We start from the raw sequence: 17381 nt of genomic DNA, 5'->3' as shown, positions 1-17381 counted from the left end.
CCTCCCTCCCTCCCTCTCTCTCTCTCTCTCTCTCTCTCTCTCTCTCTGTGGAACATCAGCTCGCTTCGGGGATGGGGGGAGGAGAACCTGTGCAGGCGAACGAGGTTCAATCTTCTAGCCCGGTGCTCATATGTGTTTGAGTCGAGGTGGAAGAACAATGATGTTATATGACGCTTTATTAACCTAGAACACCGACCCGTGTTACGGTGGCGTCTCTGTCTTCCATTCGCCTGCTCCTTCCGTCAGGTTCCAAGGTTTCTCTGTCCTTGATGGTCCGATAATTATTATTTTGCAGATCCTGACTAGGAGATCATCTAGAGGTACCACTGTCTTTTCCTTTTTCGTATTGCTGCTCTTCATTGCAACTCTGTTTTGCTTAGGAGTATTTTTTTGTCTCTGGTCCAAAAGGGGCAAGTAGCAGAGTTCCAATCTTATGAGATGGAGCAGATGCATATCAAAGAGAAGATTGTCCAATCCAGATTTGCTTCCTTCGCTAACTGCAGATATGTAAATCTTACCAATTAGTTGAAATTCACATGGATGTGCAGATTGATTTTATCAGGATGTTCGAATGCATTATTTCTTCAACTTTGTGGTTTAAAATTATTTTTCACATACATGATGTAGGCAACCTTGAATCTTGGAGCCTTAGCAAGGGCACATGCAAGTTACTGTTTCCAATGGTTACGAGCATCTCCTATTTGCAAGACAATGACAAGCATGTTTCTGAAGATGTGAATATCAGGGATCTAGATATGACAAGCTGCGAGGCAAATGATCTTCAGCTTTACCGACCTCCACAAAGGCTGAACCATGTTTATCTGCTAGAGATGGGAAATCGGACATTCTGAAGACTCTTTTTTATGCCTGGGGCATTCATGTAAGAAATATGTTTTGAAGTATGTAGCCTATGTTTTTCTTTGATATTCGTAAATAACACCGAAGTTTTTTACTTGCACAAAGTGTTTATCCATGATAAGTGCTAACAATGATGGGAAGCTGCACTTGAAAACAGAAGCTTCACGAGTGGCACAAAGGGCAGCTGAAGCTTTACTTCAATCATGATTTTTTTCCTTCATGTTTTGGTCTGAAATTTTCATTCTGCATTTCCCTTTGTACGTATATACTGTCATGGAAATTTTGAAGTAAATACGATGTATAAGCATAACTTAGATTGAACTATTGGGTAGTCTAACTGAATTGGTAGAGTTGTAGGACAAAGCATACTAGGTGTATTTCTATGGTATAAGCAGCTGAAGGTGAGCATACATGGTTCGACAGTTTTTTTGTACAGAAAAAACTATTGGTAGGGGGGGGGGCTTATTTGGCTTATACTCAAGTGCTTCTGTTGGGAGGTGGAAAACTTGTTTGGGTTATGCTCAAATGCTTCTGAAAACTGAAATTCTTTATACTTTTAGAATTTCAGTAATGCATGTATAAGAGCACACACTTGATTAATTTTGTGTGGAGAGGACTTTACATTGTTTCTGATAGTGACTTTACTACTTTAAGGTGAAGTAAATGTTTGATTAAAGTGATACAACTTAAGAGCTTTGACTATTCTCAATTTCTCATTAAATATATACTTTGATAATGTAACGAACCAACTGACAATAATAACCCGTGTAAGAAAACGAGAGGCTTAACACACCATAGAAGGACGGTGCGGCAAAGCGCGCGTCATCCTCTAGTACGACTCTGAACCTAAAGAAATAACTTGTAGCAGCAAGGGAATCCTGGCCACTTTGGGCTGGATCAGGGAGGTGATTTGGCCAGGGCTGGGACCCTCCGACCATATGTGGTTTCCCACATAACATCTCTCCCTCCCTCCACAAACAGCTCGTCCTTGAGCTGAAATGAGGGAAAACGTGCAATGAACTCATCCAAAGGCTCCCATGTTGCATCATCTTCAGAAGCCCCAACCCACTGCACAAAGATATGCTTCACTCCATGGCGAAGGCTGGACTGAAGAACCTTGGCTGGTGCATGCACCGAACGACATTCTCAATGGCGGGCAGTACAGCAGGAGTGGGCAGCAGGTCACCATCAAACTTTTTGAGGAGACTGACACTGAACGTATCATGGAGCCGAGTACCAGCAGGCAGCGCGAGTCTATATGCAACGGATCCAATGACTTCTGTGGGGACAACTTGCCCACTGCATGCTTGCCACGCCATAGAAGCAAGGAGACAACTTGCCATGCTTGTAGCCTGGTAACGATGCGGCTGCACGATGGTGAAAGCGAAGCCATGCCAATCTCCGACGTCAAATGCCAGCTCACGGTGCTTGCCATCATAATAATGCTTTGCCCATTGCATGCGGGTGGTGGGGGTGTTATGTGGGGAATTCCTTAGGCGCAAGGCAGCAGGGGCAGGTTAGGTTGTGGCTAGACAAGAGCAGTTTGATGTCCGGAAGGATGCCCCTGTTTTGGTAGTCTCCAGGTTATGGTAAGGTAGTCTAGTTTCAGTCAGATTCCAATTAGAGTCCAGGGTATGTCAAAGTAGTACTAGTCGTGTCCTGTGTAAAGGACTCTTGTAAGCTAGAGGGAGGCAATATAATCAATGGAAAGGCCGCTGCTAGGCGTAAGTGTCATCGCCCCTATTCAGTCTGGCGATGCAGATCAGTGCAAGCAAGCACCTGGGCCTGTGGCAAGCAATAGTGGCTAAGATAGAATTCTAGTGTTGGGCCGAAACCCTCTGTGCGGGCTGTGGGCCGTATAATAGGGTAGCGTGTGTGTGTGAGAGAGAGAGGCTGTATAAATGCTCTCCACCCTGTAAGCCATCCGGCATCGAGAATCATATGAAATGAGATAGTACTCTCCTCAATCTCCTCTGTGCTCTGCCTTTCTTTGCCTCTTCTGACCTTCTTCTTCCTCAAGTCGCTGCCCACCCCACCAGTCCCAAATCCTAGGGTTCGCCCCAAGGCAAGGACGTGACAGTTGGTATCAGATAGCCTCGTCGATCCGTTGTTCCCCGCTTCCTCGAGATCGGACTGTAACATCGACCGATCGGTTGTGTGGCTGCTTCGGTAGTCGCCTGTAAATCCGAGATCGGCGTTGGTCCGGTTTAAAGAGGGTGACGACGGCTCTGTTCAAGCCGAGAGCTCAGACCCGGCATCTGGTGGATGTTATGGCGACGTTTGAGGAGCGCGTGTTGGAAGGAGTTGGCCGCCCTCAAGGGGATCGGTGAACAAGTCGCACGCATCGACGGGATCAGCACGCGGCTCGATGGCCTCGATGCGAAGTTCTCTGAGCAGGTGCAGCGCCTGGACCAAGTGCAAGCCAAGGTTGATCTCTCGGTCACGTCCATCGGGGAGATCCACCAGGAACAGGTTCATGTGGCACGCGTGATTAAGGAGTCCCACGGTACTCAGGACGCGGATCTGGATCGGCTCGCGCAGCCCCGCTGTTTTGCGGCGTCCCCGACCGCCGCGCAGGCAGCGTCCGCTGCCCAGGTACCTCCCCCGCTCCGTCGACCTTTCGATCCTGGACGAGTGCCACAATCTCGAAGCCCTCCTGACGAGCAGAGCTCCAAGCGGCCATGGATGCCTAAGATGGAGTTTCCCCGATTCGATGGCGAAGGAGTGCGCATGTGGTTGGATAACTGTGAGGTTTACTTTCAGCTGTATCAAATCCCTGAAGGATTTAAACTCATGTCTGCGTCCCTGCATTTACAAGGAAATGCTACCCGTTGGTATCAAGCTTGTAAGCATACAGATGCATGTGCAGATTGGCCTCGGTTTAGAACAGCTATTCTGCAGGAATTTGATGTAAATGTACACCGCAACTGTCTGAGAGAATTACTGCTGCTGAAACAGGACGAGTCAGTGCAGCAGTATCGCAACATGTTTAATCAATTGGTCTATCAGGTGCGATTGTACGATGCAGCAATCAGTGAAACTATGTTGGTCACTCAATTTGTTCTGGGATTGAAGGAGGAGATCCGGTCGGCTGTTGAAATTCAGTTGCCCTCGTCGGTGGTGCTGGCAGCTGAATACGCCTTGGTACAGGAGACTATGTTAGAGCGTCAGAAAGTGTGGGCTCCAAAATTTCAGAAACAGACCAATCAGACCAAGTTTATAGCACCTCGACAAGAAAGCTCCTCTCGGCCACAGTTTGCTGCTGGTGATCTCTGGCGTGCCAAACAGCTCAAGGAGTTTCGAAGAGCCAATGGTCTTTGTTATAGTTGTGGAGAAAAGTATAGCCAGGGCCATGTGTGTGCTAACAAACCACCAATGCAGCTGAAAGCACTGGAAGCACAAGAAATTGAAGGGAAACTTTCTGATGAGATACTAAATGCTATTGCGGCTGAGGAAGCAGTAGAGGAAGTAGCAGCCTACTTATCTGTCAATGCCATAGCAGGATCGGCTGACAGCAAGACCATCAGACTCAGAGCTCTAGTGGAAAACAAGGTCATGCTGCTCCTGGTGGACTCGGGCAGCTCCCATACTTTCATTGACAAACAGTTAGCTGACAAACTCACTCATAAAGCTACAGCGTTAAAGCAAACTATGAAGGTGAAAGTAGCCAATGGAGAGCAACTGCAATGTAATACTGAGTTATCAGGCTTGAAGTGGTGGATTAGTGGGCACACTTTTACTTCAGATATGAAGGTGATTGATCTAGGGGGCTATGATGCAATCCTTGGTATGGACTGGTTATCTCAATGGGGAGCTATGACTTGTCACTGGGAGGAAAAATGGCTACAGTTTGTAAAACAAGGACAGCAAGTGAAATTGCAAGGGATTGTGGAGAAGCAACAGACAGAAATTCAAGCCATCACAATGGACCAGATGCTTAAGTGGCAGAAAGGGAATGACATCTGGGCCACTGCTGTGTTGTCTCCTTCTCTAGAAACTGAAAACCATGCAGTGCCAGAGTGCATATCCAAAACACTTGCAGATTTTGCTGATGTTTTTGCAGATCCAAAGCACTTGCCTCCACATAGGGTGTCCGATCATGCCATATCTTTGCAGCCTAATAGTGCACCGGTGAATGTGAGGCCTTACAGATATAATCCTCAACAGAAGGATGAAATTGAGAGACAGGTTAATGAAATGCTCGCTTCAGGATTAATTAAACCCAGCATGTCTCCATTTGCATCACCAGTGCTTCTAGTCAGAAAAAAAGATGGCACTTGGAGGTTCTGTATAGATTACAGAAGATTGAACACTTGACAGTCAAGAATAAATTTCCCATGCCTGTAGTGGAAGAGTTGTTGGATGAGATTGCTGGAGCTAAGTGGTTCTCTAAGTTAGACTTAAGGTCTGGATATCATCAAATCAGAATGGTTGAGGCTGATGAGGAGAAAACTGCTTTCGAGACACATAATGGGCAATATCAGTTCAGGGTTATGCCCTTTGGGCTGACCAATGCACCTGCCACCTTCCAGTGCTTAATGAACATTATTTTCAAAAAGTATGCTAGAAAATTTGTCCTGGTCTTTATGGATGATATTCTAGTGTTTAGTGGAACCTTAGAAGAACATCTGAAACAGGTGTTGCAGACCTTAAGAGAAAATGAGCTGTATGCAAAGATGAGCAAATGCTGCTTTGTTACACAACAACTGAACTATCTGGGCCATGTCATTTCTGACAAAGGGGTATCAACAGATCCTGAGAAAACAAAAGCAATGGAACAGTGGCCTCAACCAACTTCCTTCACTGAGTTGAGAGGATTCCTAGGGCTGACTGGGTATTATAGAAAGTTTGTTCCTCACTATGGCACTTTGGCAAAACCACTTACTTCACTGCTCCAGCTTAAAACCTTCCAATGGACAGATACAGCTCAGCTAGCTTTTCAGAAAAGGAAAATTGCTATGTCATCAACTCCTGTGTTAGCACTACCTGATTTCTCCAAGCCCTTCACAGTAGAAACTGATGCATGCGACACTGGTATTGGTGCTGTGTTATGCCAGCAAGGTCACCCAGTAGCTTATTTCAGTAAAGCCCTGGGAGTGCAAAATCAGCAACTACCCGCTTATGAAAAAGAATTTATGGCAGTAATGATGGCTGTGGACAAATGGAGAGCTTATCTCAGCAGAGGACCATTTGTCATAAGAACAGACCACAAGTCTCTGCAACTTGGAGGAACAAGTGCTACACACTGACTTGCAAAAGAAGGCAATGGCCAAATTAGCAGGACTACAATTCAAATTTCAGTATAAGAAAGGGAGTGGGAACCGAGCAGCTGATGCTCTCTCCAGAGTGGGGCATGCATTTGCAGTACAAGCAATCTCTACTGCACAACCAGTCTGGGTCCAAGAAGTGGTGAATTCATATGCAGTGGACACTACGGCCCAAGAATTACTCACCAAATTAGCATTGGTACCGGATGCAGAACCTGGATTTTCTCTGACACAAGGACTGTTGAGGTTCCATGGGAAAATCTGGGTGGGTTCCAATGCAGGACTACATACCAGACTCATTGAAGCTTTTCGTGCATCTCCTATTGGTGGACACAGTGGGATGCAAGCTACATATCAGCGGGTCAAGAAACTATTTCATTGGACTGGCATTAAACAGGATGTGCAGAACTTTGTGCAACAGTGCCAGGTGTGTCAACAAGCAAAGCATGAACATTGTAAATATCCAGGCCTGCTCAATCCCTTACCAATACCAGACAGAGCTTGGGAAGATGTAACTATGGATTTCATAGAAGGGTTGCCTAAATCAAATGGATTCAGTGTTATCTTGGTGGTGGTGGACAGATATTCCAAGTACAGCCACTTCATGCCCCTCAAACATCCTTACACAGCTGCAACTGTGGCTCAAATGTTCATGCAAAATGTGGTGAAATTGCACAGCATGCCTCTTACTATAACCTCAGACAGAGACACAATATTCACCAGCAACTTCTGGAAAGAACTACTTGCTATCTGGGGACCTAAGTTGCAAATGTCTACTGCCAGGCACCCTCAGACAGATGGGCAGACAGAGAGAGTGAACCAATGCTTGGAGATGTGTCTCAGATGTGCTGTGCACGATTCTCCTACTAAGTGGCATAACTGGCTGCCTTTGGCTGAGCTGTGGTATAATACCACTTTATCATTCTTCTCTGGATTGCACTCCCTTTCTGGCTTTCTATGGGCAGGAACCACACATGGGACAGTTCCTAAGACCTCCGGAAGATGCTTCCCCTGATGTGCAACAATGGTTAAAGGAAAGACAGGCTTATTCCGAGCACTTGAAACAACACCTACAACGAGCTCAGCAAAAGTTCAAAGCAGATGCAGATAGAAACAGGTCTCCCCGAGAGTTTGCAGTGGGGGAGTCAGTATTTTTGAAACTCCAGCCCTATGGACAACTTTCTTTGGTCAACAGACCCTGCCCCAAACTAGCATTTAAGTACTTTGGACCTTTCCAAATTCTGGAAAAGATTGGCCCTGCAGCATATAAATTGGATTTGCCATCCGATGCTCAAATCCACCCGGTGTTTCATGTTTCCCAACTCAAACAACAGGTACCAGACCACACACCGGTATTTCAGTCCCTACCCAAATTACCTTCCCTGGACACTGAAGATTTGGCGCCGTCAGAAATTTTGGATCGACGGCTGGTCAAGAAAGGTAACGCAGCTCTGTTACAAGTGCTGGTGCGCTGGGGCGAGCTCTCAGCTGACTTTGCTACTTGGGAAGACTACACTTCACTGCAGAAAAGATTTCCTCAGGCGGAAGCTTGGGGACAAGCTGCATCTCAAGGGGAGGGCACTGTCATCGCCCCTATTCAATCTGGCGATGCAGATCAGTGCAAGCAAGCACCTGGGCCTGTGGCAAGCAATAGTGGCTAAGATAGAATTCTAGTGTTGGGCCGAAACCCTCTGTGCGGGCTGTGGGCCGTGTAATAGGGTAGCGTGTGTGTGTGTGAGAGAGAGGCTGTATAAATGCTCTCCAGCCTGTAAGCCATCCGGCATCGACAATCATATGAAATGAGATAGTACTCTCCTCAATCTCCTCTGTGCTCTGCCTTTCTTTGCCTCTTCTGACCTTCTTCTTCCTCAAGTCGCTGCCTACCCCACCAGTCCCAAATCCTAGGGTTCGCCCCAAGGCAAGGACGTGACAGTAAGCCGGCTGATTTCAGGGGGAAATCAGTCGGCTCACCAGCCGTCCGATCTAGGCCCCCGCACCCATTGGATTTATACTTGCATCTTTCTCACGCAAACGCTGCCGCAGCTTCGTCCTGCTCCCGCATCACAACAAAAAAATTCCCCCACGCTCTATTCTCCTCTTCCACGCACACAGGGAGTGCTGGGTAGGGCGACGAGCTCCAGCGAGACGCACTGAATGCCTCGCTGCTGGATTGTGGCAGTGCATCTGCAACTGGTGACCTGCTGCAATGCAGCTCCGCTGTCGGACATGGCAACGGTGTCCTCCATGGCCGTTACAGCACCACCGGTGGGCGTGGCAGCAACGTTCCAGTGGTTCTCCTGCCGGAACGCAGCTCCACCGCCATATGTGGCAGCAGCGCCCCATGCTTCTTCTGCTGCAACGCAGCTCCGTCACCGGCGTGGCAGCAGCATTTCTCCTGCTGCAATGCAGCTCCGCCGCCAGTGACGCAGCAGTGTCCTCGTGCTTCGCCCTGCTGCAACGCAGCTCCGCTGCCGGCACGGCAGCAGCTTCCTCGTGCTTATCCCTGCTGCAACGCAGCTCCGCCGCCGGCGCGGCACCGGCGTCCTCGTGCTTCGCCCTGCTGCAATGCAGCTCCGCCGCCGGCGCGGCAGCAGCTTCCTCGTGCTTAGCCCTGCTGCAGCGCAGCTCTGCCACCGGCGCGGCAGTGGCGTCCTCGTGCTTCGCCCTGCTGCAACGCAGCTCCGCCGCCGGCGCGGCAGCAGCTTCCTTGTGCTTAGCCCTGCTGCAACGCAGCTCCGCCGCCGGCACGGCAGCGGCGTCCTCGTGCTTCGCCCTGCTGCAACGCAGCTCTGCCGCCGACCTGGCAGCAGGCAACGCGAGGTTCGCCGGAAGCCACTTGCCGCAAGAGATGAGAGAAGATGGTGGGCAGGGAGAAGATGGTGGGCGGGGCAGCAGCGAGATGTGAGATGGAGAGAGGCGAGGGAAGACGAAGACTCGGAAGAAATCTGGATGGGCATCGCGAGGGGATAAGGTTTTTTTTTCGCAGGGCGAGGGGATAAGGTTGGGAGAGACGACGGGACACGCGTCGCGCGCTGCGTCAAACCGGACCTCGACATCGACCACGACGTCCCTCGAACAGCTACCTTGACAACGGCTACACCACATTGCTTGAGCAACGGTTTTCACTCCAGCCACAACATCCGCGACGCATCGATCATTCTGACTGACCTTCGGCTTCTTATCCAGTCTCACTGTATGCTCTGCTACCGTTGTGCTACCGTTGTGACTGAGAGTGGGATGTTAGAGTATAGGTTACGGTAGGTCAGGATTTGTTAAGATTGATTTCTCTCCTATATGTTTCCTGCCTTATCTCTAGAAGAGGCTTCTTGCCCTCCAAGTCTTTGTAATCTATATATACTAGCCCTCGAGGCTCAGCAAAACAACAAGCGGTTCCACCAATTCTCTCCTCCCTACTCTCTAATCCTCTTACACCAGTGCACTCCAGATGCAAATCAGGCTTGGTTGGCATCGTTCCATCTGCTGGAGATGCTCACTTGTGGTATCACAAGTATGCTAAAGCAAAGGGCCGTCCATCTTGGGATCTCTTTAAGCACTTGTGCGCCAAAAAATTTGGACCACACGCACACACCAATAAGCTTGGGGCTGCAGCACTTTGGCTGGATCAGGGGTGGTGCGGCCAGGGCTGGGGCCCTCGAACCATATGTGGTTCCCCACATAACATGAACGTATGTATTTTTTGACAGAGTTCCCAAAAATAAATACAGATGCAGGAAGCTTCTGGTCACTGACATTGATATTTCCAAAGGGCGCATTCAATAAATTATCATAGGGCCTCAAAGAAAAGAAGAGGAAAATGCTAATGTCGACTTGGTTGCAATAATTTTCATAAGGCGTGTGGCCTCCTTACTGGGATTTTGTGGATCCTTTTGTGCATTGTTTTACATATATTAATATATAATACTCATTGTCATATCAGCACTTGTGACCAATGCAAAAACACGCGCGCGCACGCACACACACAAACACACTCAACTAAACTAGGACAACAATGACCCCTTGGAGCAAAGATGCCAGACTGACTCAGACAAAACTGTGGAACATCACAGAAGTTCCTCTTAGTCTAGGCATTCTCTTTTCTTTCTCCGTGTTTATACCATATATACAGGAATAGGATAAAATTTCTGAGGAACAGACAGATAATCGACTTATGTACAGGTACAAATGAAATTATCATAAAATTCAGAAATTGTACACGGATAGGTTATACTAAGCCAAGAAAGAGTTGATGCAGACTTAACCATATCAAGCAACTACTGGAAAGATGTCTTTTCGTGCGGGATAGCACAAGATGTGAGTTACATCAACTGCACATGATTTTCCCGAGTTGGGAAGTTTATACTTTGGTTGATACACATAGAGTTATAGACACTTGCCAACTCTGATTCACCTTTCCCGAGCACAAGAGGCTACTAGTTCCATAGCCAATTACTGGGCCAAAAGGTTCTCTCTTTTTGCGAAAACTGGACCAAAACGTTCAAACTTCTAACGTTGTTGAAAAATAATTGGTTTCATCTTCCCACTTGCACCACATCATTCGTACGTACCAGCGTTCCGGATCTATCTAAACACCGGAACCTTATCACACAAACGCAAGGCGACTAGGGAAGGTGGGAGGTTAGGGAACCTTGTAGACGCACTCGGCGAGGACCATGGCGCAGAGCAGCTCCTGCAGCTCGGCGATGGTGTCGACGCGAACGGCGCGGCAGAGCTCGCGAAGCTGGATGCGGCGGCGCTCAAACTCCTCGCGGAACATGCGCTCCCTCTGGCGCCGGCGGTCGCCCGGCCACGCGGGCGCCGACGGCGGGGGCCAGGGCCACCGCGGCACGGCGATTGGTGGCACCCAGGGTGGCAGCCGCGCCCCCTGGTCCCGCACCCACGACTCCACACGTCTCACCAGGGTCGTCGCCATTGGCGAACGCGTGGGTGAGGAAGAGAGAGGGAAGGAGGGCGGTCCGTCGAGCGGAGGAAGGGAGCGTGCAATATTAGTACGTATATGCCACGGTATATCTGCGGCGGGTAATAGAATTTGATCCGAGTCTCCGGATTGATTGGAACAGCACGACACGGAAAAAGTTTATTTGAGACCAGGTCTCACGGTTAGCAGGTGAGACCCGCACTGATAAATGACAAGTGTCATTCATAAATCTCAAAGCATCTAATTTCTCCCTCCTGATTTCAAGTGATGGGTGGGGTAAATGTTTTGTGATTTGTGAATGCCACGTGTCATTTATCAGAATGAGTCTCGCGTGAGACCTGGTAGCATAGAATTCTTTTCTGCATGACATGAAGTAGATACTATGGAACAGCAGCAGGTATATCTCTGTTGGATCTTCTGGTTCCAGTTCTCACAAACTTGAGCACACGACAACTAACATCGATCGTCCAATCGGACATAATTGCTTAAAAAACAACTAAGAAACATGCCCGTGCATTGCTACGGGGGGAAGGGAGTGATTGAAGAAAGGGTGATGCATGGAGGACTTTCGCCGAGTGTATTTTTTCTCAACTTTGAAGCACATTCTTCAGGAGTAGTTGCTAATTCAAAGGATTTTTGAACTTAGAGCACATATGATGTTTTTCGTCTCATTTTAATAAGACGTTGTATTAGACTGTCAATATATAGTGACAACACATATCTCACCAGTATTTTAACCATCGCAATGATGATAAAAAAATACATGCAACACTTATGTTGTTGAGTTATTGATATCACACAATAAAACTATCGTATACTTCGCCTAGCGTCTAAGCATGTTGTGTGTGTTAACCGTGAAGTCCTTGTCGTATACGTAGATGTATAACTTCATGTTGTGTCGTGATATATCCAGGATTTTCCATTGCAATTGAAACTTTTCTTGTTGTGTTGCATCTTAATTCATGGTTAGCTGTAATTTTCTCTATTCAAGCTTTTTTTACTATGGTTGCATATTTTCGTCTTTATGCCTTTCTTATGGCGCTTTTTTATCTTTTGTGTTTGCTTCATGTTTGCATTTTTCTATATTCCTTGTGTGTATTTTTCTGCAGATGGGTCAAATATTTAGTTATTTTGTTTAGTTGATAGGCTTCACAACGGTTTTAGCTTTTTTTTCATCATTGGTCATTCATACATACCGCTCTCTATCTCTTTTCCTTCTTTATTCCTTGCCATCCATGACTCGAGATTGCCATTCAAATTGCTTGTCTGCAAGAAAGTTTTATATACTATAGAATCTGTTGTTGATTAAAAAACTAATATATAAATAAATATGGCATATGCAGAATTTATAAATAAATATAATTACGCTCGACATCAGCATCAGAATATATGTGTTGTTTGCATGCTAGAGTATCATTGCTATATACACCATGTTTTTTGTGTGACCTTTTTTGGTGGTTTTTTCATATGACTTCACCGCAACGTTGTAGATTAGTCTGTAGATGCCTAATGACAAAGCAAACCGCACCGGCTGATTAACAATTGGACTGACATCAGAGAGTAAAAATGTCGTATATGCAACACTTCCAAAGTAATTTTATAAGGATGCAATTGTTCTTGTTTTCATAGCATCAATGTTTGGGTCAAAAGGATGTATAAGGTGGTTGCCTCGTTCCTCCGTACCACCTTCAACATGACCATCTTGAAGGACATCAAGCATGTCATTTTCTTCATGATCTGGAACAACATCTTTATTGAGAACAATTAAAGACTCTGTGGCCATGACATGTGTATGCCTATGTTTTGGTGCCGATAGTTTATTATGCACTCGTATGAACTGGAATGAGCGGCGCCTGGAGATAATTTATGTACTTACTGTTGGGTAACGTAGTAATTTCAAATTTTTCCTACGCACACGCAAGATCATGGTGATGCATAGCAACGAGAGGGGAGAGTATGATCTACGTACCCTTGTAGATCGCAACGGAAGCGTTGACACAACGTAGAGGAAGTAGTCGTACGTCTTCTTCCCGATCTAACCGATCCAAGCACCGTTACTCCGGCACCTCCGAGTTCTTAGCACACGTACAGCTCGATGACGCTCCCCGGGCTCCGATCCAGCAAAGCTTCGGGGATGAGTTCCATCAGCACAACGGCGTGGTGACGATGATGATGTTCTACCGACGCAGGGCTTCGCCTAAGCACTACAACGATATGACCGAGGTGGAATATGGTGGCAGGGGGCACCACACACGGCTAAGGAACGATCACGAGGATCAACTTGTGTGTATCTGGGGTGCCCCTTGCCTCAGTATATAAAGGAGCCAGGGAGAGGGGGCGGCCGGCCAAGGTGGGCGCGCCAAGGGGGAGTCCTACTCCCACCGGGAGTAGGACTCCTAGTTGGACAAGGAGAGAGGGGAAAGAGGTGGAAGAGAGGAAGGAAAAAGGGGGGGCACCGCCCCCCTTCCCTTGTCCTATTCAGACTAGGAAGGGGAGGGGCGTGCGGCCACCTCTTGCCTCCTTCTCTCTTCTCCCTCAAGGCCCATGTAGGCCCAATAAACCCTCGGGGGGGTTCCGGTAACCCCCCGGTACTCCGGAAAAATGCCGATTTCACCCGGAACGATTCCGATGTCCAAATATAGGCTTCCAATATATCAATCTTTACGTCTCGACCATTTCGAGACTCCTCGTCATGTCCGTGATCACATCCGGGACTCCGAACAAACTTCGGTACATCAAAAATGCATAAACTCATAATAATTGTCATCGTAACTTTAAGCGTGCGGACCCTACGGTTCGAGAACAATGTAGACATGACCGAGACACATCTCCGGTCAATAACCAATAGCGAGACCTGGATGCCCATATTGGCTCCTACATATTCTACGAAGATCTTTATGGGTCAGACCGCATAACAACATACGTTGTTCCCTTTGTCATCGGTATGTTACTTGCCCGAGATTCGATCGTCGGTATCCAATACCTAGTTCAATCTCGTTATCGGCAAGTCTCTTTACTCGTTCCGTAATACATCATCTCACAACTAACATATTAGTTGTAATGCTTGCAAGGCTTATGTGATGTGCATTACCGAGAGGGCCCAGAGATACCTCTCCGACAATTGGAGTGACAAATCCTAATCTCGAAATACGCCAACCCAACATCTACCTTTGGAGACACCTGTAGTACTCCTTTATAATCACCCAGTTACGTTGTGACGTTTGGTAGCACCCAAAGTGTTCCTCCGGTAAACGGGAGTTGCATAATCTCATAGTCATAGGAACATGTATAAGTCATGAAGAAAGCAATAGCAACATACTAAACGATCGGGTGCTAAGCTAATGGAATAGGTCATGTCAATCAGATCATTCACCTAATGATGTGATCCCATTAATCAAATGACAACTCATGTCTATGGTTAGGAAACATAACCATATTTGATCAACGAGCTAGTCAAGTAGAGGCATACTAGTGACGCTCTGTTTGTCTATGTATTCACACATGTATTATGTTTCTGGTTAATACAATTCTAGCATGAATAATAAACATTTATCATGAAATAAGGAAATAAATAATAACTTTATTATTGCCTCTAGGGCATATTTCCTTCAGTCTCCCACTTGCACTAGAGTCAATAATCTAGTTCACATCGCCATGTGATTTAACAGCAATAGTTCACATCACCATGTGATTAACACCCATAGTCCACATCGATATGTGACCAACACCCAAAGGGTTTACTAGAGTCAGTAATCTAGTTCACATCGCTGTGTGATTAACACCTAAAGAGTACTAAGGTGTGATCATGTTTTGCTTTGTGAGATAATTTTAGTCACCGGGTCTGTTATATTCAGATCCGTAAGTATTTTGCGAATTCTATGTCTACAATGCTCTGCACGGAGCTACACTAGCTAATTGCTCCCACTTTCAATATGTATCTAGATCGAGACTTAGAGTCATCCAGATATGTGTCAAAACTTGCATCGACGTAACTTTTTACGATGAACCTTTTGTCACCTCCATAATCGAGAAATATTTCCTTATTCCACTAAGGATAACTTTGACCAATGTCCAGTGATCTACTCTTAGATCACTATTGTACTCCCTTGCTTAACACAGTGTAGGGTATACAATAGATCTGGTACACATCATGGCATACTTTATAGAACCTATGGCTGAGGCATAGGGAATGACTTTCATTCTCTTTCTATCTTCTGTCGTGGTCGGGCTTTGAGTCTTACTCAATTTCATACCTTGTAACACAGCCAAGAACTCTTTCTTTGACTGTTCCATTTTTGAACTACTTCAAAATATTGTCAAGGTATGTACTCGTTGAAAAAACTTATCAAGCATCTTGATCTATTTCTAAAGATTTTGATGGTTACTATGTAAGCAGCTTCACCGAGGTCTTTTTCTGGAAAATTCCTTTCAAACACTCCTTTATGCTTTGCAGAATAATTCTACATTATTTCTGATCAACAATATGTCATTCACGTATACTTATCAGAAATGTTGTAGTGCTCCCACTCACTTTCTTGTAAATACAGGCTTCATCGCAAGTCTGTATGAAACTATATGCTTTGATCAACTTATCAAAGCGTATATTCCAACTCCGAGATGCTTGCACCAGTCCATAGATGGATCGTTGGAGCTTGCATATTTTGTTAGTACCTTTAGGATTGACAAAACCTTCTGGTTGTATCATATACAACTCTTCTTTAATAAATCTATTAAGGAATGCAGTTTTGTTTATCCATTTGCCAGATTTCATAAAATGCGGCAATTGCTAACATGATTCGGACAGACTTAAGCATAGATACGAGTGAGAAATTCTCATCGTAGTCAACACCTTGAACTTGTTGAAAACCTTTTGCGACAATTCTAGCTTTGTAGATAGTAACACTACTATTAGCGTCCGTCTTCCTCTTGAAGATCCATTTATTCTCAATTGCTTGCCGATCATCGGGCAAGTCAACCAAAGTCCATACTTTGTTCTCATACATGGATCCCATCTCAGATTTCATGGCCTCAAGCCATTTTGCGGAATCTGGGCTCACCATCGCTTCTTCATAGTTCGTAGGTTCGTCATGGTCAAGTTGCATGACCTCCAGAACAGGATTACCGTACCACTCTGGTGCGGATCTCACTCTGGTTTACCTGCGAGATTCGGTAGTAACTTGATCTGAAGTTACATGATCATCATCATTAGCTTCCTCACTAATTGGTGTAGTAGTCACAGGAACAGATTTCTGTGATGAACTACTTTCCAATAAGGGAGAAGGTACAATTACCTTATCAAGTTCTACTTTCCTCCCACTCACTTCTTTCGAGAGAACCTCCTTCTCTAGAAAGGATCCATTCTTAGCAACGAATGTCTTGCCTTTGGATCTGTGATAGAAGGTGTACCCAACAGTAACTTTTTGGGTATCCTATGAAGACACACTTTTCCGATTTGGGTTTGAGCTTATCAGGATGAAACTTTTTCACATAAGCATTGCAACCCCAAACTTTAAGAAACGACAACTTTGGTTTTTTTTTTTGCCAAACCACAGTTCATACGGTGTCGTCTCAACAGATTTAGATGGTGCCCTTTTAACGTGAATGCAGCTATCTCTAATGCATAACCCCAAAACAATAGTGGTAGATCGGTAAGAGACATCATAGATTGCACTGTATCCAATAAAGCACGGTTATGACGTTCGGACACACCATTATGCTGTGGTGTTCCATGTGGCATGAGTTTGTGAAACTATTCCACATTGTTTTAATTGAAGACCAAACTCGTAACTCAAATATTTGTCTCCGCGATCAGATCGTAGAAACTTTATTTTCTTGTCACGATGATTTTCCACTTCACTCTGAAATTCTTTGAACTTTTCAAATGTTTCAGACTTATGTTTCATCAAGTAGATATACCCATATCTACTCAAATCATCTGTGAAGTTCAGAAAATAACGATACTTGCCGTGAGCCTTAACACTCATCGGACCGCATACATCAGTATGTATTATTTCCAATAAGTCAGTTGCTCGCTCCGGAGAACGGAGTCTTAGTCATCTTGCCCATGAGGCATGGTTCGCAAGCATCAAGTGATTCATAATCAAGTGATTCCAAAATCCCATCAGCATGGAGTTTCTTCATGCGCTTTACACCAATATGACCTAAACGGCAGTGCAACAACTAAGTTGCACTATCATTATTAACTTTGCATCTTTTGGTTTCAATATTATGTTTATGTGTATCACTACGATCGAGATCCAACGAACTATTTTCATTGGGTGTGTAACCATATAAGGTTTTATTCATGTAAACAGAACAAT

The 17381-nt window shown here is 45.8% G+C and overlaps 1 protein-coding gene across 3 annotated transcripts in view; it reads right to left on the bottom strand.

Moving 5' to 3' along the window:
• LOC119316813 overlaps positions 1-11115 on the bottom strand; it is a 39563-nt gene extending 28448 nt beyond the window's left edge. For 2 of the 3 annotated variants that reach the window (XM_037591203.1, XM_037591204.1), the window contains exon 1: positions 10771-11115. In XM_037591203.1, the coding sequence (XP_037447100.1) occupies positions 10771-11055 (285 nt within the window). In that variant the 5' untranslated portion in view covers positions 11056-11115. The remainder of the gene's footprint in view (positions 1-10770) is intronic. The other variant, XM_037591205.1, reaches the window with a different exon arrangement.
• Between the last annotated feature and the right edge of the window lie 6266 nt (positions 11116-17381).

This window comes from Triticum dicoccoides, chromosome 6A (assembly GCF_002162155.2).
Source record: "Triticum dicoccoides isolate Atlit2015 ecotype Zavitan chromosome 6A, WEW_v2.0, whole genome shotgun sequence".
NCBI classification, from domain to species: domain Eukaryota; kingdom Viridiplantae; phylum Streptophyta; class Magnoliopsida; order Poales; family Poaceae; genus Triticum; species Triticum dicoccoides.
The sequence above is the reverse complement of the archived record's forward strand: the minus strand, read 5'-3'. Positions and strand labels throughout refer to the sequence as shown.